The 24,344-nt window shown below is 36.5% G+C and overlaps 1 protein-coding gene across 16 annotated transcripts in view; it reads right to left on the reverse strand.

The window, feature by feature from the left end:
* Window positions 1–24,344, reverse strand: part of EPB41L2 (erythrocyte membrane protein band 4.1 like 2) — a 107,908-nt gene that overhangs the window by 3,924 nt on the left and 79,640 nt on the right. For 2 of the 16 annotated variants that reach the window (XM_056486314.1, XM_056486315.1), the window contains exons 12-23: window positions 23,912–24,084; window positions 22,540–22,721; window positions 18,199–18,261; window positions 15,274–15,420; window positions 13,929–14,033; window positions 11,110–11,259; window positions 10,125–10,178; window positions 9,355–9,915; window positions 7,449–7,571; window positions 6,856–6,954; window positions 5,002–5,082; window positions 2,267–2,405 (exon numbers count right to left, since the gene is read on the reverse strand). In XM_056486314.1, coding sequence (XP_056342289.1) covers window positions 2,298–2,405; window positions 5,002–5,082; window positions 6,856–6,954; window positions 7,449–7,571; window positions 9,355–9,915; window positions 10,125–10,178; window positions 11,110–11,259; window positions 13,929–14,033; window positions 15,274–15,420; window positions 18,199–18,261; window positions 22,540–22,721; window positions 23,912–24,084 — 1,846 coding nt within the window. In that variant the 3' untranslated portion in view covers window positions 2,267–2,297. Of the gene's footprint in view, window positions 1–2,266; window positions 2,406–5,001; window positions 5,083–6,855; window positions 6,955–7,448; window positions 7,572–9,354; window positions 9,916–10,124; window positions 10,179–11,109; window positions 11,260–13,928; window positions 14,034–15,273; window positions 15,421–18,198; window positions 18,262–18,478; window positions 18,512–20,451; window positions 21,100–22,539; window positions 22,722–23,911; window positions 24,085–24,344 lie in introns of all 16 variants that reach the window. The other 14 variants (XM_056486317.1, XM_056486316.1, XM_056486324.1 and 11 more) reach the window with 9 other exon arrangements.

The raw sequence follows: 24,344 nt of genomic DNA on the forward strand, positions 1-24,344 counted from the left end.
CCTGGTACATTTATGAACAAGAAATACTAATTTCTTTTTCAAACAGACAATAATCTGATTAATTCTGAAGAAATTTTCTAGAGGCAGCCCAAACTTAGTTTTACTGTTGTGCGTACTGAAAGATTATGTAAATTTACATGCTGAGAAGCTCAGAAGAAAACTAACCAGAAAATACTGTCCAGACACACATGACCAAAACAAACATTGTAGCTCTAGCCCATCTGTAGGAGGTCAGGAAGGGCAATTGGAACCACTCTGACAGAGAAGATGGATAAACTTCCTGCCTGCAGACAGTGGGCAGGCATCCTACTGTCATCTTTATATTCTCACAGAATTCTCCAATTCAACATTGCTGCTCTATGCAGTACTGCACATTGCACGAATACAGGACAAACTCTCAGGAGAGTTATGTGTACAGTGATGAGACCCAACAATCCTGCCAGCAGATGAGAAAAACTCCTGCCCCAATACTCCACCATGAGCAGTCTCTTAACTGACCATATCCATGTCAACAGCTGGCAATGGATATTAGCTCTCCCCTTCCTCAGCCACACACAGGCATCCCCACTCCCATCCAGATGTTAAGAAAGGAGACACTTGTAGGTAGATTAAATAAACTAAGGCTTTAGTCTATGTCTTTCAGCTGCAAATACACATCTCTGATCAGACTAGCTCAGGAAGAGTCCAATTCCTTGCTAATGGTCATGCTCCAGGGAACAGCATTCAACAGATGCACTTTATATCCTCTCAACTGATAGCTGAATCTTTTCTCTTCTGGATCCCAGAACTGATACTAAACAGTTAAATCTTCAGCTTTTAGGAAATGCAGGCACAGCAATAAAATGGATCTTTTTAACATGACAAATCATCAGGATTATGAAAAATACCCTCCTCTCTAGTAACTTACACCAGATTTGGAATCAAGTCAGTGTCTCATTTTTCATATATTCCTGGCACTTCATGGCTATGTTCAAATCTTCTAAAGCTGCAGGTTGAAATTTATAATAGGTAGTTTCCTTGGGTAAAGAATTTTCTTCAATACTAAGGGAATGCCTGCCTGCACAGGACATAGAAGTCTCTTGTCCACAGACCACAACCACCTTGTAGGAAATATTGAACTGGGGAAATAAGAATCATGACTACTCTCATTTCTTTAAAACATATAAAATGTATTTCTTTTACCTTGTCTCCCCCTACATCAACATTGATCAAAGTGCATGTTAAAAGCCTGAAGTTGTACTAAAACAATTTTCCTTCTTGAGATGTTCCAATAACACCACTGGTCTTCTAACTAAATACAGAGGCTAGTCAGCAAAAAATCAGAGGTCTCATAATGAAGGCTTAAACCACTGGTTTTTAAATTTCACTTATTTATAAACCTCTCTTATTGATATAACCATTTAAACATTAACAAAACCTTTTTCTTGAATCTGAATCTATTATTAGCATAACCATCAAGTTTGAAAAAACTTGAAGCTTCAGTCTCATACCAACAGCATGACAAGCACAGGAAATCCGAAGCTTTGCACCCCCAAATGGTTACTGAGCTTTAAGACATCAGCCTATAATGACTGCAAGAGCAGATTTATTCAGTGTTCATCCTGATCTTTCTGTTGAATACATGAAGAAGAACTGTATTGTGTTTTTTTCTTTCTTTTTTTAATCTCAAACTAGAAAGGAGGGCCTAATAAACGAACATGACTTCGAATAGCTTTTTCAACTGATAAAAGGCTTTAAAACTTGAGCTTCTAATACATTTACCTTCTTGCCTGGGAAAATGATTAAAGGCCAAAAATTTCAGTATGTTTAAGATTAAGGATTAGCTGACTAAACTCAAACATCTAAGTGTGTCCTTTCACTACTGGAAACTACACAGTCTTCCCACTAAACAAGCAAGATGCTGGGCAAGAACCCTAATTGTGCAGGTAAACAGAAAAGTGTGACACATCCTTCATATTTTGCAGAAACTACCCAAACACACTTCAATATAAACTATAACAACTTGACCAAACATTGTAGAAAATGCCGTGAGAGTACTGTGACAAAACTGGGAGATGTACATAGGAACATGTGCAAATGAAATTAATGTCAGATTAGATCTAAGATAAAAATTCTTACACTTACACTCTTCAGTTAGCATCTGATTCAATTCAGCCTTCTTGTAATGCCTATCTTAAAGATGCCCCATATTTTTCAGCTGAAAAGACATGAATGCAAAAAAAACTGATGCCACATTTGCCTATGTTAATTATACACATAAGCTTACCTGAAATATTTGCTTGAGGGCATTTTTGATTTTAGTCTTCATCCTCCTCAGCAAGTTCAGTTTCTTTGTGCACCACCACTCTCGTCACAGACATGTCAGGGTGCTGTTCTTTGGCTTCTTTGATTGCCTGTGCCAGGGCCTGCAAATGTATTTGAAATATGGAACTTAACAAAACCAGAAGGGCATTCATATGGGGCCAGAGAACAGGAGAATATATTTTGAAAATATGGTTATAATTTTTCAGAACTGTAAATTCCTGAACTTGAGATCAAAGGTAAAAAAACACAACCACGCCCCAAACCAAACCAACTCCCAAAACACAAATAGAAGAAAAAAAACCAAAACAAACAAACAAAAACCCCCCACCATGTTAAAAATACACCAAGATTTCCAGGAAGTAACTAATAACCATAAAGTTGTAAGACAACTTTCTAGCTCATCTTAGGAGAAAGAAATATTTCTATATCTCAGAACTTTTTGAACTTTGGCACAAGATCTAACAAATAATGCCTTAAGATAGTACAGAAAAACAAGAGTGCCCTTCAGTTTCCTGAACAAAACAGAAAGATACTTTGGAATGTATGATATTGTGTGATATTGAAACTCTGGAATAAGATCATAACAAATTTCTCAGCACAAAATCCCATTTTTCTCCTTGTACTCATTTAAGAGAAATTCCTCTAGCTTAATTCAGGGAAGTATAAATGCAAGTATAATTCAGTTGCTTATAATCTCTCCTCCTTTTAAGAAATGCTATCTTCTTAAGAGATGTACCAATATACCCAGTAGGATCAGATGACCATCATAGGTCCCTTCCAACTGAAATGTATTATTTTATTCTGCATCATAGTCAACCACATAAGAGCACTCTCTGAATCATCACAGGTGAAATAGCACCTGGGACCTTCTCTTTCTTGCCTACATCTTAGCAGACATCTTATTTCAGCAGTATTGCTGATGGAACCTAACATAACAAAAAGCCAGGAGACACAGGAAGGTATTGAGAGGTAATAGTTCATCTGCTCACCTTAGTACCAAATGCAATTAAAAAAACCCCTAAAATACTAGAAGGAGCAAGAAAAATATAATGCAACAAAAAGGTTTATCTTAATTTAGATAAGTGACTATTTCCTGAGCTAGCTACAGGTATTAAGTGAGAGAAGAAATGAAGAGAGATTAACTATGAAGAGAGATTGAAAACACCAGCATTAATCACCCTAACTATGTGACATTGAATTTGAAATCCTATGAAGAGAAAATGTACAGGACACATGATGTGCATTGGTACAATACTGACGCTTGCTTTTTGTTAACAATCAAACCATAAACAATGAAAAAACCCTAAGACTCTAACTGGTAAATTGCAACAGGTAATACAAACATTTGTTTTCTGAAACTCCAACTGAAATATTGTTTTCCTACTAGAAACTATTTTAGTGATATAGGGAGCTAATACACAAAATAAAAAATATCCAGCATGTAGTTTGGGTATTTAAGAAGCTCCACATTCACTTAAGAAAAAGTGGTAGATATTTCTTAAATCTCTTAAAAGCTGCTCACTGCTGTTTTAAACTTCAGTGATTAAAACTGTATTTTGTACCTTCTTTTCTATAATTTAATTTCTTACTTCATTATTTACTTATCCCAAATTAAGAAAGGGCTTTAAGAATTGTCTGGTATAGTAAAGCTATTTTGTGACCTTCCTAACATTTGAAGTGCACTGAATGTGTTCAAGGCAAACAAGAGCCATCCACGCCTGATGCTGAAGCAGCCCTGTGATTTAATTGCAAGTTTCAAGACGAGATTAAACTTGTCAAAAGACACTTTCTGGATACAAATCAAAATGTGAAAATAAATTCCTTGAAAACTCTCAATATATTACAAGTCATAAGTTAAACTGAAGCTTGTTATGCTGATTAGTGAAGCCTTCATGAAGTTAGAAATGTATTCACTGCAGGACAGGCTTTTCCGTTTGTATTAACCTATGACTGTTGATTGCCTTTGTTACTATGCTTTCTTTGATTAAAAAAAACCCTGTGCAATCATCACTACAAAGATTAGATAATTGACTTTCCCCAATTATTTTCCTGTATAGTGCTCAAATTCAGCCTTATTAATTGGGCACATAGAAGTGATTTTAACCTTCATTTCTAAGACATTGTAAAATATTGCCTTAGTACTGATGGAGATAAAAGGCACATACAATTATAGCAGATCAACAACTATTTTTGTTACACATAATTCTACAAATACTGGCCAAAACCTAATTTTTAAATTCAAGCAGTTAATGTATTCTAATGCATTTCAAAGCTTTCACTCAAATAACTGTTGCATTCAGATGCTGCTGAAACAATGCAGTAGAGACTCCCATCTATCCAGATCAGTATATCAAAATAAGATTATTTCAGTAATATTTTTCTTCCCAGTACAAAAGCTGCACTAAACAAACTGTGTCTCTTCCAAAAAGAGTAATCCCTCTAAAAATAGCAAAAATCCATTCACATGTTCTATGATGAAAACTTACAATTTCTGTTTTTCTTTCACATTTATTCAAAAGGCTTTTTAAATAGCAAAACACAACTGCTTAATAACTATGCCACAATTAACAGTCTCAGGGTCTTTCTATCTTGTTTTATTCAATTTCTCTACCTTTCTCTTACTTCAGATTTCTGAAACATCATCTAGATCTCACCAGACTACAAAACACATTTTAAGTGTTAAGTTTGTATACCCACCTCATCATGGTCAATATCTGCATCTCCAGTAATGACAATGCGCTTCTCAATTCTTGTTTCTGATACTCCACCTTTTACCATCTACAGATGTCAGAAAAACAAAACCAGAAAAACATCCCTGTAATTATTCCATATTTCCACAAAGCACAACCTTCTGTTGCACTGAAGCAAAGAGATTCCTGTGTCTGAGTTGCAACTAGCAGTAAATGTGTTCGGTGACAAATCATCCTCTCCTTTTTCAGCAATGTAGTTGGTTACCCTCTAGCAATTGCTAAACTTGATAAAAATCAATCAATAGAGCATTAGTCCAGTTACTAGAGCCCATGTTTGGAAAATTGTAATTCCAGCTTCTTCCACCATATAAATCTGGCAACATGGAAATTCCAGGAGACTTTTCTTTTATTTCAACCCATCTGTCACAGGCCTCTCCACAGTCATAATCCCATGCCATTAAATGCAAAGATGATCTGGTTTTCAGTTCTGTCATTCAAGGACCTTCATTGGATATTTTCAGCATATTTCACACTGCTGCATAGTTTTGTGCTTTTTTACTTCACTTCTTATTCTAATGATTAGAACACTTTAGCTTATAAAAAATTCTCACAGAAATAACATTATTTGCCCTTTAAATCAGCCTGTGTATGAGAAAAGAATAAACTACCACTTAAGATACATTGACCATACTAGGAAAGAGCCAAGATGACTCTGTTAAGAACACCATTAGAATATTAAAACTATTTTGGAAGGATCCTTTATGAACAGCTTGAAATGTAAAATAAAAAATCAGCTTAGAAAATTCAAACAAACAATCTTGTTACTGACTGTTTATCATCAATTCAAAAAAGATAAGGATCTGCTGCATCATGCTAATTCCAGTAATTTTTCAATAGAAGACAAGACTGAAACCATTTTCTTTAATTGTTCCTTCCAAGAAGCAAGACTATGTGAACTTGACAAGAAAATGTACACTTCCTGGCAAAACTGTGGTTCAATTCACTGAATAAAGATTTTTTTCCTAAAATGGTGGTGGTTTAATAAGTCCAAAAAGAAGCTGGAGTCTGAAAAGGATCTGTTGACTAGTCTTTGTAACAAATGCATTTTTAACATATCCTTTTTAATTCTAAGCTTACTTTATGTCATGTGACTCACTTTCCAACATGATTCTTACACCCTCATTTTATGCATATGATTTTCAATCTTTAGAAAATATATCCAGTGAGTAGTGAACTATTGTTCAATTCTGTCATGTTGTAGAACTTCTGTATCTTGGGGGGGGGGGGGGCAGGAATCCTCCATTCAGACTTTTCTTCCCTCTTCCATTTTTCTTTACCCTAAACAATGCTTTCTATAATTTTCTTAGAAAAATATGCTAAGAGTTCAAAGAGGAGTTCAAAACTGTGTTGTTTAGGCAAATTTGACAAATATTTGCATAAATTAGCAATAACAATAATCATCATCATGCTTTGGTAGTTCTAACACTCTCCAGCATGGAACATTATATGTTCCATATTTTCCATGAAACAGATGACGTGATGTCCTGTTAACACTGACCTTTCCCTTCCCTTCCCTTTTGTCAACTACTGAAATAAGACCTATATGAATTACTGAAAAACCATGAATCATATTTTTCCCTCTTTCCATGTCCTATTCCCAGATATTCCTGCTTACTCATTAGAACTTCTTTTTTCAAAATCTGTACATAAAGATTTAATTCTCACGCATGCCTGGAATGAATCCCCTAAATTTCAAATTAGTTTTCCTCAATAAATTAGCAGATATACAAGAAACAATGTAAAATTGTGTTTTGAGAGTCTGGTGTCTTTTTCATTGAGAAAGACATGAAATATATTTTACCTTTGTGATGTGTGTAGTTGTGGTAGTAGAAATGGACTCTGATGTAATTGTCTGTGCACTCACCAGCACGCCAGTATCACCAACAGCATTGCCATCAAGCTGTAAGAAAAAAAAGAAATTGAAAAAAAAATATTGTATATTGACATTTTAAAAATTTTGTTTTCACAGGAGAAAAGGCTAGTTTTCTTGCTAATCACATTCTTTAATTCAACTAGAACTGAAATCTAAATAGGAGCCATCCAAGTTTACAGAGCCAGGTAAGGTAATTATTATGGCCCATTCCTGTGGAGAAGTCATGGTCACAGTTATGGGTTCCTTTCAGGAGCAATGAGATATTTTAATCAATTTTCCAAAAATGGATTAGAGTGAGTTATACTTTTGCAGGCAGCAACTAAGTCTTTATATAGAAAAAGAAAATTAGAATTTCTTAAGTAACACTGTTTTGTAACATTTCACTCACCTAATTCATAGCCAAAGTGTAACCTTATCTGCTAGCAAAAAAGTACATGCTTTTGAAAAGCATTTTTGGACATTATGTATTTTGATCTACATAATGGAATTTAAAAAAATTGCAAACAAACCGGTCACCGTACCTGCGAAGATTCATACGTGATAGTTTTAGTTTCTGTTTGAACAATTGGAATTTCTTTAGTGGAGATTTCAGTTCTCTGTGTGGCATCTGAAATGGTTACCATCTCTGTTTTCACTACTGGAGGCTGTGATGCAAGAAATAAACAATCAGTTCAAAAGACAGAAGAAGTTTGGTGAAGTGGAGCAAGAAAACACAACCAAAAGCTCAAGAAAAGCATAACAGTAAGATAAATATTTGACTGACTTCCCATACAAAAAGCATGCAATAAATAAGCAAAATAAAATGAAGTTTAACACATCAGCCCTCTAGGATATCTGTAACATTGTAGGAAAATTTAATCTAATAATCTTGTCAAAGTTCAGTGTTTCAGTACATACCAAAGAGCAATTGCTAAAACAAAGTTACAACACATGTATTGAAAATGTGTAAAAGCATCACTACGAAAAAAATAAAAATCTTAGTTTGCATAAAGAAATTGACAGCTAGATCAGACAGATCTTTGTATTAGAACTAATCTGGGAAAATATCTATCACTCCTCGGTCTGCAATCAGGAAAAGCTTTTGAAAACTGGATTTTAAGTAGTCTAAATTTTCTGTAAGTCAATGAATTCTTCTGACTAAGATTCTAAATAGCTACTTCAACAATTTAGAGTAAATTGTAGTTTAGTGGTGTTCTCTGCAATATCACAAACAAAGCAATTAACCTGGGGTCTGTAAGCTAGTGAACTCATTACTAATCTTATTGGAACAGATTTTCATTAGATTTAAGAACTAAAGCCTTTTGATATTTTTCTAGATGCATCAGCTGCTATCTTATATTGATTTTGAATACACATAGGGTAAAATCCCAAGGAAAAAACCCAAACACTCTTTCATGCTTGCACACACAGCTGCTCTTCTTCCCCTTTCTCCAAACTATCTATGCTTTTAGGAAGTGTGGGTACTTGCAAATTTTAAAAGTCTAATAAACTAATTCTTTCACATCATTAATCAGAACAGCTGTGTATGCAGGAGACAACAAAAGAAAGAATGTGAGTTGTTTCAATTAAAAAGTGAAGAAAAAAAAAAGCCACCATTACAAGAACAAGCAGGTAGAGAACTGCAAAAACCCCACTCAACTGGTGAAAAACTCAGCAGAAGATCATGACAAAATTTACAAGACATACATGCCTGCCTTTCAATTTTTCCCTTTCTGCTTCTTTATCATTTGCCTAGTAATGGACTCTTCAACCTTATTTGGCTCAAAATAACTGATTGTGACAGGAACCCATGCATGCTTCCTAAGTATCTACTGCACTAGATGACTTCATGGAAACATTGTGATATGAGCCTCAACACTTAACAGCGCAGTGCACCTAGGCAATTTCTAGCCATACATACTCTAGCCTAAAAATCTGTAATGTTTTCTTGAAGAAGAAGAAAAAGGGCAAGAAAAGGAGCGAGTGAGTACGGGGAAAAAAGGAACAAAAAATTTTGACAGGTGCTTTCTAATTTCAATTTGCAATAGTTTTCCAATCACAATTACATGTCATGAACTTGTCAAAAACACTTGACAAATAGACGAGACAAGACTTAAAACACTGGAAACATGTAAATAATAAATACACATTATGTATGTGCATATAAAATACGGAGGAGATTAAAAAAAAAAAAAAAAAAAGAGAGATCTCAGTCTTCGGAAGGTTTGCCTTTACTGGTGATTTTCACTCAGCTCTAGCAAAAAGTCAGAAACCAAAACTGAAGGAGACAGAATTTCACTGCTCATCAGTGGTTTCCCCTTCCAAATGATCTGAATCTTGCTGGATGCCAGAAGATGTGGAGGAATAGGAGAAGAAGAAAGGCAGGTATATTTTCACCCCAAGAAATATCTCTGCTTAATCTAGTCGTCATACTGTTCTACCATTTACCTCAGAACAACAAATTAATTGTGGTGCAACATCAATGTCAACATGAGACACATCTCCATTGAGTTTCAGCTGTTCCTCCTCTTTTTCTTCACCTAAATCTTGCTTAATTTGCTCTGACAAATTCTTCTCTTCTGTAGCTACAGTAACTCTATTTTCCTGGACCAAATCTTCAGCTGGAACTTGTGTGTGCTCAACTGGTACATTTAGTTTACTGCCTTCTGGTATGGCTTCCACATGCTGCATATTCTCTTCACGTTCTTTCCTTTTCGTGTCTTCCTCTTCTTCCTGTTCTTCCCTGATGACTTCCTCAATTGCCCTATGATGTGGCAGGTATTCTCCCACCTCTTCATCCTCACTCTCACTACTACTGCTGCTGCTGCTACTATCTGATGGCAATGATGAAGAGTCCTTTTTTGACACGTGCTCCACCTTACATGTCTCCCCAGCATCAGTGGCAACTTGCATTTTCCCTTTGTTGGTTTCGTCTATGACTAGTGTTTCTTCTATCCCAAACTCTGCCTGCTTCTTCTCCTCCACTATGTCCAGAGTCTCATGTGAACTCTGCACAAAAAACATGGATGAGGATAAACAAAAGTAGAGTATATGAATAAATTAAAATGATGGAAATAAAATTAGCTGATAGCTGGTTCATGTCATATGGAAGACAAAAGATGGCTGTGATGGTTAACTGAAAAAAGAAGGAAGGAAAGAATGAAGATGGATTGGAAGAGTTAGAGCCAAATTTAGCCATGGAAAAAAATCTGCAGAACCTTATCAGCATCGCTGACTCCAGTACAAGGCCCTTCTGCTCTGGAAGCATGTCTCTGTGAAACAAAAAGCAATCAGAGGACAAAAATCAATGCATAACCCTTTTTAACAGTGTGACATCCTCCAAGCAAGCTTTTAAGAATGTATACACATGACTAGAGAGATGCTACATATTCACTGCAAGATGCTAGTTGCCTTACACTTCATCAAAATATACCATCAAAAGTAGGTAAGAATTATGGAAATTATTATTGGTGTAAGAATGGAATTATGAAAGCCTGAAAATAAAAAGCATGAATGTACTAGCCAGTGATGCTACCGAGGCAGTTACTTCTCTCAGTTATATCTGGAATTAAGAATAAATAACATTAAACAAAAGTAAACAGAAAAATTAATGCTCTACTACTAGTTTGCCATAATTTTAAAAATAGTAAAAAAGGCCTTATTGCAGGGTTTCATTAGTTGTTTGTCTTTGGTCTTTTTAATAGATAATGAGAGGAAGACTGCTTAGGGTAGTATGTTGTCAGAATAGCAATGCATGATTTCCAAGAAGATCCTGTAAGAATTCAGTTTGGAGCCAAAAGGATGATATTAAAGCAGCTATAGCAGTATTTGTTCCATAACAAAACAATGATGGCTATCTGAAAGCCCGCAGTAAATGATGTATTAGGGTGTTAGTTTTTAATCGAACATACTTTTAGCGAACAGTCCGCAGCAAAATTAAGAGCTCAAATGAAAAGAACACAAAAATCAACACACCATCTGTGACTTAATCCTAGCTTTTATTGCTGTTCACCTAGCGCAGTTCCTACGGAGCGTAAGCTTAGCTCAGCACCGATTCCTGCCTGTTGCTGGCAGAGTTAAGCTCTGAGGCAGGCCGGGACGCGGTCCGGGGAGCAGCCCGGACCCGTCCCTGTATCCCTATATCCTGTATCCCTACATCCCTGCGGCTGTCCCTGTCGCGGCGGCCCCGCGCCCGAGCAGCACCTGGGGCCCCGGCGCGGCGGCGGCGGCGCCCGTCTGCTCCCCCGCAGCGCCCTCTGCTGGCCCCGGGCTGGCGGCGGCGAAGGGCCCGCTGGTGCCGGCGCCGAAGCGCTCCTTACTAAACAAAATGGAGGTTATCTCCTCTTCCAGGCTCTAGACGGGTCAGAAAAGGGAAAGGAAAGAATTAGACAGCGGCGGGCAGCCACCTACAGGGGGAGAGGTTTGGCGAGAGAGAGACGCGACAAAGGCTTGGCTCGGCAGGGGAGCGCGGACAGGGGGACAGAGCACAGCCTGCGCTGGGGCTGCGCCTCCACCATGCACAACAGCGACATTTACACATCGACATTCACACGGACTGCCCAAACAGCACACTTTACTTAGCTGCTACACTCCGTATTTACTACTGGGATTTTTTTTTCCCCTTTTAAAATCCATTTTTGACACCTTCTAAAGCCCAGCTGGATCAGAGCTCTAGGGCTGTCAGACGCTGAAATGTTAAAATAGTTCTTACTTCTTTACAATAAACGTTATATATATATTTTTAAAATACTTAAATATCATAAGCAAATTCATGTAGATTAAAAATCTGCTTTCCCATTTTAGTGGGAAAACTTGTATTTTTCAAACATACATGAAAGGTGACAGTGCTTTAAAGCATACGTTATATTAGTAATCTGGTTTATTTTCTATAGGGGTATAAATCTGTATGGTTAAGCAAACTTTGAAAGTCGACCTGGGTATAAGCCTCTCGAAAGGCTACAATACTTTATTCCAGATTTCATCCCACAAGCTCTAGTAAGAAGTTAGAAGTGGTTAATGTAAAAAGCCAACAATGTACAAATACATAACATGGACATAAGACACATGTTGACAACATCTCATGAGACAGGTTCCAGCCTTCCCGAAGGGCACTACAGAGAGCCACGGCAGAGTGCCAAGGTGCCAGCACACAGCTGCAGCCCTGGGGACTCACCGTGAGATGTGGACTGAGGTATGAACTGACAGAGGTTACACCGTGCTACTGTACACACGCTACAACGCGGATGGCATGCAGGAGAACAGAGAAGGGAAAAGAAAAAGAACCCCTAACTTGTTGGGGCTTTTTTCCCCTACACTAAAATTCAGAGTTTATTTCAATGGTTGCTAAAGAAGAGTTAACAGGAACCCAAGTTACTAAATCTGCCTTCATGCAACATTGAATATCCATTAGGGCAATGTGTTCCTTATCCCTACTCTATTTCCCTAGTTTACTCCATTCAAGAAACATTCATCTATTAACAGATTACATCAAAAGACAAAAATGTTCATGATCCTCCTTTCATAGTATTCTGATACCCTGCTTTCTGAACACTCAAAGCAGTTTAAAAAAAAAAAAAAAAAAAATTAAAAAAAAAAAAAAAAAAAAAAAAAGCAGGGGAAAACCAAAATCTTTATGTGGTAGGTGGTCAGACTGTGTGCATCTCTCTCTATCCCTGCTCCTCCTTGTACACATAATTAAAGATGGGCACATACCACCCATCTTTTAGTATTTTCCCACCTTCAAATTTTTGGATCTTCCAGTCTTTTAAAATGAAAACCCCAGTCACACAATCAATTTGATAATGTAACTCCTGTTCCCTGGAGCATTTAGCAAAAAGGATTAAATGTATAGACAGAATTCATCAATTTTTTATCAGCCTGTGTTTAAATTCCTGGCAAATTCTTCTGGCACATGGTCATATACTCTAACAAGAAATACTGTTTACAAGCTATGGGGGATGGATTTAAAAAAAAATACTGTGGATATCCATAAAATAGAAATATTTCCCCTATTTGCAACATATATATCAATGTGTCAGTTTTTGTTTAATTAAGTCACAGATGCTGTGCACTTGCAAGAGTATGGTGGATCTAGAAGTATGGTGACACAAAAGAGATGTACCCAAAATAACATTTTTAGGACACATAAAATTATTTGTAAGCATTTTTGCTGAAGCAAAAGAAGAAAAAGAATATCAGCAGTGGTATCCCTGCTTTATTCTCATCTATTATTTAGCTATCCTAAAAGCAAGGGTTAACAGGCATCCATCAACAAATAATTCAGGATGGAAATACAGTTCCCCAAACATCATATTTATGTATGTTAATGAAATAGGACTGCCAGCTTTATATTAACCTAATAGACCAAAAGTGATGCAAAAAAGCAACATCACAATTGCTACTCATCATCACTATCACATTTCTACTAGTCCCACTGGTTAGAGTGCTTTTCATTGCATAGATGTTACCAGGGACAAAACCTCCCTCTTTTCCTTAATGAAAAGAGAGGTACAGAAGTGCAGAGGTATTCAGAAGAGGTTGCTTTTGAAATGAAGCTACTTACACATCATTACTGATTTGAATTATGATTACATAGTGAACATACAAAGGAAAAGTTCTTGTGTGAAGTGTCAAATAATTGCAAGCAATTATTTCCATATAGAATGAAAATACATGTCTTGCTGTCATTCTAGTCACATCAAATACAGTAATTTTCCAGTGAAAAACTGGGTTTCTTTTCAGTGGCCATTCAGAACTTCATGGCTAGTTTGATGTTTAAGCAAAACGTTGCTGGCATTCATATATGTGTATCTATACACATATAAACACAGAGATCCTGGTTTACAACTCAACATTCTCTTTTCAGAATTGGCTTTAAAAAGTTAATTCCATCAAGGAAAAAAGAAAAAAAAAAAAAAAAAAAAAAAAAAAGAAAAAGAAAAAGAAAAAGAAAGAAGTGCCCAAGCCTCCAAGCTAGCCCACAGCAGATACAGCATAAAAGCAGCATGTTTCAGGGCAGCCACCTTATCGGTTTCCTCTGGTTTTGCTCCAGCAATCCATGGCATTGCAATCCATTGTTTCTCCTTCCCAGGCAGTGTTTTCACTTGGAAAATGTGGTCTCCTTTTTTCTATTTGGTTTTCATTTTATAAAACCAGTGTAAATCAACAAGCAATGAGACAGACAAACACTATACAGCAAACATAAAACCAAATCGTCTGTAGTAAAATGTAGTAAAAATTAAGTTACACTTCTTACATAAATGTCGCTTTCCACCAAAAATATATTTATAGTTATTAAATTAATCACTATGTCATGAATATTTGAGAATATGACGATTTGTATCAGAGCATATACCACTATACGTACAAATATTAAGGTATTACTCAGAAATTTGAGGAATTTCTTGACAGTAACCACAAATTAACAAAATAAAGAAGTGATGCATAGTTACTTGTGTTCTCTATATGCACATACTCACAGTTCATATCACTTACAGATCTTATTGAAATAATGTCCTATTATAAAAAAAAATTTGTAGCATCAGGCCTGCTTAATTCAAAGCTCACCTTTCTGTGGACTAAAAAAAAGCTGGAGAATTTAAGGGATAGGATAACATTACACTTAAGAAAGGAAGGGTAAGAACCATGGTGATAGACAAGGACAACAACACAATAAACCCATTGCTTTAAAAGACTGATTTACTCATCTACTGTATGAAAGAAACAGCTGATAACCCAATAGAACTAAAAGTTTCACAACAGCTTTGGGTAGGTTTCTTGCTACAGGAATTGAGGGTGATATTTGTACAAAACTGTATTCCACATTGCTGTTTTAAGGGTCAAGCAGATAGGACAGGTAAAGAGAAGTAGATAAATTAATTTCACAGAAAGATTAAGATAGGTAAATTTTAACAACTACATTAAATGTGTGCTGAGGTCAACACTGTAAATTAACTGATCACATAAAGTTCTTCTGAAACAAAACACAGACTATGTGTGCATTATGCACAAACTGTCTATGAAGAGATAAAGATACAGAAAAGGCAGGAAAAGTTCTACTGTCACTGAAAAATTATGTCTATTGATCTGTATAAATCAGAGTGAAATTTAAGACATCCTTAACATACAGGAAAATGCTGCCATCACTTCCGTTTTCTTCTAGTTCAATTGCTCATGTAGAAGAATAAAATTCCGCCCACTAACTAAAGTCAGGTCCAACAGTAATGGTGAAAAAAGTTCATGCATACTTAGTATAAACAAATATTATATCAGACAAATAACATGTTAACCTGAAGGCCAAACTGCATTTGCTGTATGACAGGAGGGTTGTATGGAAAGGCATGCAGACAGGTGTGTGCAGTGACATACCCCTTGTGTCTGTAGGGACAGAGGTGTGATACGCCGCTTTTCCCACTCATTTGGGCGTGGTTCGGGTGTGGATTCCATGAAATTGCGCTTGAGCTCACTAATGCTAGCCTGGTGTTTCAGTAAGTCGTCCTGGGTCTTATCCAGGTCCTAGCAACCCGCAACATAAAACAAAGTAGGACAAAACACGACAACAAAAGCAAACTTAACTGAAAAAAAAGAAAAAAAAAAAAAAAAGAAATAGAAGCAACCAAATCAAGAAAAGTGCCTTGCGTCTGAAATGGTGACCTCCCTTGTAGTGCCTCAAATTAAAAATATTTAAGGCTGTAAGAGACCAATATTTTTTGGTTTTGTTTTTGTTTCTTCAATATTTTAAAGAAAAGAAAAATAATGTTCTACATGGTTACCAAGCAAAGAACTACTTTCACCCAAAACATGACACTAATAACCCTTTGAAACAGTAATTTCCAGGAGCTGTTTGCTTTCACCTAAAATTTGTAAGCACAGAAGCAAATGTTTCAGGATACTGCACAGCTAACATAACTGAAGATAGTAAGAAAGAACTGAAGGCTGTAAGAAAGAACAGTTTGACCCAAGGAGCATAAAAATACATCTTTTTTGATATTAAAAGCTCCATGAAAAATACCTACACCTGTGAACACAATACTATAAGGCCAAACATACAAGCAGCTAACACCTGCTTACCTTCAGAGGGACAAATCATTGTCCTCTCTCATGCAGGCTTAAACTTACTGGAAGAATCAGATTTAAAGACTTAAAACCTGTTACCTGCCAATTCTACTTTTAAGAGTCTGACAGCAGACAGACAAGTAGGAATATTTTTTGGGCATGCTAGTACCAAAAAAATAATCTAAATTGCACCTCCATAGGCCAGTGCCAAAGGGGACACCACAGCGTGAATACCAAATTAGATTTTGTGATGACCATTGAGGCCAAACTGCCGCACCTTGGATCAAGTAACTACAAGGTATTCTTTCACTTGGTACCAGCTACAGGGCAGAGCTGTAGGTTCAGGAGCTATGCCAAAATATAACTGCTCTAGTAACCAGACAAAAATATACAGCTTTCTTGGGAATTCATTGTCTTGTAAATACAAAAGCTGTGATTTGGTGGGAAAAGCAGATTTCACCCTGCATTCACAATTTATCCTCCTTCCAGCATTCCAGGTCTCAAGAAAAGCTCATGTTGCTTATGCTCACTCTAACACAAGAACATTTTTTCAGTAGTATTATATAGTTATATTCAAGTTTAAGCCTTGGATCCAATTTTAGTAAAGAACTAAAAGACTGAAGAGTGAAATGAAATATTATCAACGCAGACATAATTATTAAGGAAGTTTTGTCAAAAGAATGTAATCAAAAATAATTATGTAGGTAAAGAATCTGGAATTTTTACAAGGATTTTAAATATTTTTCAGCAGAATGTTCTGAAAACTACCATTTAATTTAGATCAGGATTGTTATTGTCAGTCATTTCCATGCAAAGATACTTCACACTAAGTCATGAAAAACCCATATCCCAAACTCATTAGCTTTTAATTTCTTTTCACTTGCATGTTCAGCCCCAGTAAGGGTTTAGTGCTGCACATCTATTTCCTAACCTTGTGGATAAGCCTACATGCATTTTGAACATTTGAACCTTTCCCCTTCTGGCAACTCAGTAGGTTTGTATTGTCACAGGACCACATTTCATCCTGGACCAACAAATGAGACATTAAATATGTCCCCCTAAAGTTTGTATTTCCTGAGTGAAGTAAAATCTTATGCCAAAGGCATTCTATTATACAACTGAAGCTCATAACAATCCCGTCATTATTTTAAGACCTGTCTTGGCTTGACACAAGGCACATTTCTTGGACTTGATCAAAGCACAGTTATGCAATGCACACTTTCAGTGCTTCAGTAAGTTATATGCAAGCAAAGTTTCAATAGTGATCAAAAGCTGCAAAAAGCCATAAAACATTAGTTGGGTTACTGTGATTCACACATCTCCTTATTACTGAACAAAACAAATGATTTTTTTAAAAAAACACATTTTTGTGACAAAGGGAATTATTTATAGCCCCATCTGGATGAATAAAATAAAGACAGAAGTAGGATTTTTAAAAACATTTTCAGTTATTAGCTTAAGTTATTAACCATAAGTTAAATGATACTGATAATAACTACAGAGAGTCTCTGATAAAATAATGGAGATTAGCAATCTATATGAAAATTCTTAAAAGTCTCTACTTCAGTGACAATGCACTACACATGAACATATTGTTCAAAGCTCTTTTCTGTTGCTCATCTGCAATGAAAACCAACCTTCAAGAAGCAAAATTTACTTCCATTTGAAAAGGAAAAAATAAAGCATATATTTCAGAAGCTATCTGAACATTCCCTTTGAATATCTGATACTTGCATAATTTCTCAGTGTTCCTAAAACCAGTGTCAGAACCAGAATTAGTTTTCTATACTTCTACTGCTTGTCCCTTATTTACTCTATTTATTCAGCTAATGTATTTGAGGAAGGTTGATTAAACTGGCAAAAGCTGGAAACTCTACTCAACAGAATATGCAAACATTGAGGTGCCATGTACAAAAATCCGTTTAGAATTATGAATTGCATCCATGTATCTGCTCTATCTAAGCAGGGCTATTATTCCCAGTTGCCACCTTGAAAACATTTCGCAAAAATACACAAATTTACATACAGTGCTCAAGCTGAGGGTTGGCTGTGGGTATTTTGCATTTGTTTGTTTTTTGTTTAAACTCAGAGACTAGAATGGTAACATGCAGCATTTGCAAGCCAGTTTTCCCCATGCACTTCATGCAGTGTGTCTATAACAGCCTGCAGGTGACCTCCCATCCCATGCAGCCTGGCAGCCCATCAGAATGGAGAGTACTTTTTGTATTACATACAAACCTCCAACATTAAATTGCTATGTCTGACATAAATATTTTCCCCGTCTACTCTCAAGGAACTGATCTGTGAAATTGAGCCACATAAACAAAACAAAACATAAAGAACATAAAATGGACCGGCAAGTAAATAAACAAGGACCCATACAATCAGACAGTTAAATAAAGTAAATAAAATGGTGAGGTGAAAAGGCACTATTCAAAACAAAACCCACAGAAAATTTAGGGTTCTAACAAGGCAGGCAGCCACAGCCAGGTTCAATTGTAAAAGAACAACCAAGCACCTTCTGCTGTGCTTCCTCCTCTTCGTGTTCCACCTGTGTGAGCGCATGACAAATTACCAAGGAAAGAAGGTGTTAGCATTGGCTTACAGACTAACACAGTGGCTTCATCTCTTTGTAAATGCTGCAAAGCGTGCTGGATTTTACAGACCTTTACTTTTTCGGCCCCAGATGTTGAAATTAAGCGACTTGGGTCTTCTTGCACCTACATTGTTGTAGAATGGCTGAAGTATTTTTTGGCATAAGTGGCATGAAAAATGGAAGTTTCACACTGTGTCCCTTTCTTGCTGAACTTTTTATTGGTCCCCAGGTGAAAATTTAAGAATGAGTAACAAAGAAAAATGATATGCGGAATTTCTATGGCAAGCGACTTAAATTCTGCAACAAATGATGGGAAAATGGAATCTAATCCAAGAGTTCTTTTGGGAAAAGAGTTTAGGGTTCAAGTCAAACACTTAAACACTGTTTTTACAATCTGTCTTAAATTTTAGGAATATTGTTGTCTTGGGATGAACTATTTGCGCACACAACCCACCCCTTGTTAAATGAATATATTTATTCTTAAGCTGCCATTCATTCTGTTGGTAATTTTCTGTAGCTAATCTTCATATCTCATCTCCAAGTATTCTGAATGCCTTAAGGAACAGCATTCTTTAAAAAGTGAACCACTTCCCAGTTGTCTTTCCATAAGTACAAATAGCAACTGGTAATCATAGGAAAAGATGCATTTAGCAGTCAACACTGTGCAAGTCTATAAATTTTAAGATGGATTTACTGCTCATAGTGTTGCATTTTGGATTCTGTGTAAATCATGTGGTACATACAACTTTTTTATTAATTTCTGACTTATCTGGGTTTCTACTGTATTTTCTGTAACCACACTACAAATTACTGATTGAACTAGGCTACAGAAAAATTGAGAAAATCTTAAAGACATGATTTACATTATTTTATACTTAGACTGGTATTATAATGACATTGTATATTATTTAGCATGTCCTTAATATGTACACTGGTTTAGCAAACTTTGTTAAATGTAACATTAAAAAGACCACCCTCCTCCATTTTGATTCTATAATAATTGACTTAATGTTTTCTTTGAGGATCAAAGTAAAAGACCTTTTTCTGGTGGTATTGCTGTAACATGTGCAGCAGACATAAGGAAAGGAGGCAGTTGTCAGCCACTCCAGATGATCAGAGCCATATACTGGTGTGACTGAGGCTTCTGTACATTTTAGCAGTGTATTCCAAAGAATGCTCAGACTTCAGTGATACAGTCTAATATAACCTGCAATCCCAGCTAATGAATGAAATCAGTCTCAATTGCTGACAGATTAATCAAAGCATGTAAAAAACAGAAGTGCCTTGGACAGACTCAGCTTTGCACACACCCTTGTAGAGCTGAAGTATCTGAAATCTGGAATAACAAAACACTGATTTCAAAGTATTCACAGTATTCTGAACTCAGCTGTTAGGAATTTTGTTTTTCAGATCTAAAGAGAATTTCAGAGATGTGCATTCCAATCAATGCATGCAGGAGACAGGCATTTTAAAACCAATTGACAGTGCAAATAGAACTTGCAAATAGTATCAAATAACATATCTATTGTTACACAGAGCACTTTCATTATTCAGATTTATGTGCTCATTAACATTTTGAACTACAATGTAAGTCCACCTGCAGCTCAGTATCTGTGGCATTCAGTGAGATTATGCATGCTGTAGGATATTAGGCAGAAAAACCATGAGCTATCTATTGAATAAAAATACCACAATGGCAATTTTTCACAAATGAGTAATGCTAAAAAGACACAGATATACTCATGTGCAGTTGTGTATGTATTTATATATGTATTTACAGGCAAGTACACAGACACACCTCTAAACTAGGAAGTGTGCAAAACTGAGCAAGCCTCGTGAGAACAAGCAAAAATGCAATGTGCAAGTGTCAACATTTAAGCAGCAAAATTACACACCTCCTCTTCCTCTGCTTTGTCATTCAGGTCATTGCCATTAGAGCTACTAAAGGAAGTCACCTTAGGCTCCAGGTAGCAGAGGGACAGAGCGAGAGGAAGGGAAAATGTGAGTGAAAAAGGAATAGACTGGAAGGCAGACAGAAGCAGGATAAAGACAAGGAGAAAAGAGGGAATGAAGGAAGGAGAAGTAATAGGAATATAGTGCTGAAGGCCAGGTGGGAGGAAAGAAATGCAAACATCAGGAAGGCTAGGAAAAGTAATATAGCCATCCTCATCAAGCAGTGAACGGAAACTAAAAGAAAGGCATCTGAAGAAGCTGAATGAGACGCACAACTCAGTGCTTTTGTAGTCACTTGTATGGATTCTTCCCTCAACAGCAGGGGAGCCTCGACTAGCTAGGGGTCTCATAGATTCAAAGGTATTAACTGGAGAAGCTGCTGTGGCTTTATTATGATCTGATGTTTGTTCCATGGAATTACACTCTGAAATGTCTGGAATGGTAAGGGAGGGCTCTTCAAAGGGATCTTCCTCTGAAATATCTGAAAGCATGTCGATCTCGGGGACGGGAGACAAGTTTGTGAGATGGGATGTCACAGAATGGATGGGCAGTGATGATGGGTGCATGTGAGTGAGCTGAAGAAAAAAATTCTGTGCACAGTGGAAAATGAAAGCACAACAAAAATGCAAGTTTGAAGGCACATGAAAAGGGGAAAAAAGAGAAATTATTAGTTAGTGTAAACTTTTACTTAGTAGAAGGGATAGCTTTACTAACGCAATAGAAATAAAAATAAAAATCCCGCTGTGTTTTACAAGCAAACTTGTTTACTTCTGTGGATTATGAAAGGAGCCCATTACAAATGTTTTGTTCTCAGGCTGTAAAGAACTGTGCACTTTTGAACTGCAATAGTCACTTAAAACAGATGGAAGCAGACAGACATTCAAAGCTTTGGCAGAAAGGTCAGAGGACAGTGCAGTACACGAAAGACAAGCTGGCACTTCTTGCCTTTATAACTGTTTTCTCTAAGACTTAAAGAGAGCCAGAAAGGAAAAGAAGCATCAGCACTAGGAGAAAGAAAAAAATGCTGTTCACAGAATAAGCATGTGTAACAAAACTGTACTGAACAGCTTCCTGGAACAAATTCCCAAAATACTGCCTTCCCATCCACCACTGTTTTAGTTAAAAATATTGAAAGATACACCACTTTGGAAACAAGGGAGAATCAGAGAATCACCATTTTACCAAGCCCAAAGGCAAAACACAGTAATTTATTTTGCCATTTTTCTCCCATAAAGAAACAGTGTGTGCCTTTTTTCTCATTTATTTCAAAATTATTTCAACTTGCCAGCAAATAAAAAAAATGCAGCTGTGGTATTTGTTCTCTTCCTACACTTGAATGCAGTGGGAACATATGAACTGCACAGAGAAACTCAGCAGTCTCACTAAGAATAAAATGTGTAGCTAACTTGCAAAAATGTTTCAGGATAAAATTACTATTTAAATATTAAAATTTGTTCTGGAGAATTGCTGAAATAGAAACTATCTCCAAGAGAGAAAGAGCAGCAGATTTTACCTGGCACTTTAGGAGGAAATTTTTACATCAAATCATACAAAATATAAATTTAATTTTTTTACCTATTCCCCAGGAGCTCAAACAAACAAGACAAGCAAACATTTGCAACAGGAACAGACCACAATACTTAACTTTTCACAGAAATCTATACCTTAGTCAACATACAAGTTTTTAAAGGATGAAATAATTCTGGAAACAAAATTGTTACCTACGAGAATTAAACTCAATCATAATATACCAAATTTTGTAGAGTGCACACAACCACAGTATTTTAACATTTTTATTCAAGTCTAAACAAACTAAGGAAGTGAATAAAACATGATTTACCCTTTGGAACATTCTCTTTGGCTTACATACACTTACATTAAGTTAAAAACACAGAAAGCACTTGACAATTTTCTTTAAATATTTTAATATAGTGTTCTATATGACACTCAGAACTTATAGACACTAAATAACTACAGATGGACACACACATCCCATGAATAAATAATTTTGGTGTGAAAGTCAGACATACCTTTCCATCCTGAGCCAATTCTAATTGTGGAGTTTTGAGTGGACTTTCATCTTCTTCTCTGCCACCTTCTTTCAACTTGGCCTGACCAGCAGCTTCAAGATCAATGATTTTATCTCCAGCAGCCTGCCCTCCAGTAGCAGAGAAGTCTCTTAGAAGACTTTGGTCTGAAATACCCATGGGAGCTATTAGAGAACAAAATAGTTTTGATTAATTTGGATAAGCTGAAACATTATTTCAGAGGTTGTCTCAGAAAGCACTGAATAGAGAGGAACAATAATTTCTTCTGATGTGCCGGCTGTGCTTTTGCTAATACAGCTCAGGATGCAGTCAGCTGTTGAGAGCTTTGAAGAATACAAATTGTTTCTACCCAAAAGAAGAAGAGGAACAAACCAGACTCAGTAACACTGATGTGGTGATGAACTTTTTGGTTGCAACAAGAAGTCATCACATGCTATACCACTTTTGCCTCATATTTTCACTTCAGTTCTCAGAAGGTAAGACTTGGTAGGTTTCCCAAGAAAGTGTCACAGTTTGTTCATTTCTCATAGCACAGAGAATGAATATTTGCAGAAGTAAAACTCTACTAAGTAAAAGATTTTTTAAGAAAATAACAAAGTTGACAGCTCAATTGTAGCTAAACTCACATCATTGTCACGGTTCACTTTTATTCCAGTGAATGCTGTTTGTGCATGCCTGAATCAAAGTCAAGCTTCATGTTATTTTGCTGAAGTGTTTTTCTATTATATATTATTGCAAGAATGATTTTGAGTAATACATGTGCTTCTACATTTCTCACACACAGTACTGCTATACCTGACTGTGGAAAGAATGCCTGTTTCCAATAAAGGAGACCAGAAGTTATTTCTGCTCAAAAAGACCAAATATCAGTAATGACCAAAAAAACCTTTCAGCTATTCAAAGTCAATGTAAAAAATTTTAACTAAACACTGAAGTACTGAATAAATATACTAGGATAGCAATACACTGAACAAAATGATGGAAAATCCTAAGAAACAACTCGTTCAGCCTTTTCTGTTTAGAGACCCTCAGGACAACCCAAATCCAAAAAGATGCCACTGACCAAACAATTTTATTAAGAGCCTATAGTGTGTGCCTATGCCTTAAAAAAGGTATGAATAGTGTACACAGATGCTACACACCCAATACAAAGAACTCCATATATTCACAGCAGTGCCATACCACTTAGGCAGTGACTGAACTTAATGTTTAGGTCACCTAACACTGACAAGTACCTAAAATGGCTTTAGAAATTGAAACTGTCAAATGACCCTCTGGCCATCCGAATGTTGGTCAGGTCGGAGTGACAACACATCATGCAAACACAATACTGAAAAATAGGTGAATTTCCCACCTCCATCAAGGCTTCTGGAAACGCGCTTGCTGGAAGTGCGCTCGAAGTACGGAGCTGGTCTGTCGATGAGGTTGCTGGCCTGTCGCGTCTGCGCCTGCGTACGGCCGCTGTAGCGGAACTTGGAGCCCAAGGTCAGGAACTTCGCTTTCGGAGGCTGCTCTGGTGAGACCAGTCTAAAAGGGAAATATGAAGAAAGTCAGTTTAAAAGGCTTCATTTTAAGTATTTAATGAGGTAATGTGAAGCTGCTTATTGCACTTCAACTACAGTTCACAGTGCATAATTTGTGCTCTCCAAGAAAAGATTCTACTGTAAGCTCTTCAAGGACCTTTAAAACAATGCATGTTATTTATTATTTGCAGTTGGAGTCCAAGTGATGCTGATAACCATCACATTTTTCCACAGTACAACTCAGCATTTGAGACTCCTATCTTT

This window comes from Oenanthe melanoleuca, chromosome 3 (assembly GCF_029582105.1).
Source record: "Oenanthe melanoleuca isolate GR-GAL-2019-014 chromosome 3, OMel1.0, whole genome shotgun sequence".
NCBI classification, from domain to species: domain Eukaryota; kingdom Metazoa; phylum Chordata; class Aves; order Passeriformes; family Muscicapidae; genus Oenanthe; species Oenanthe melanoleuca.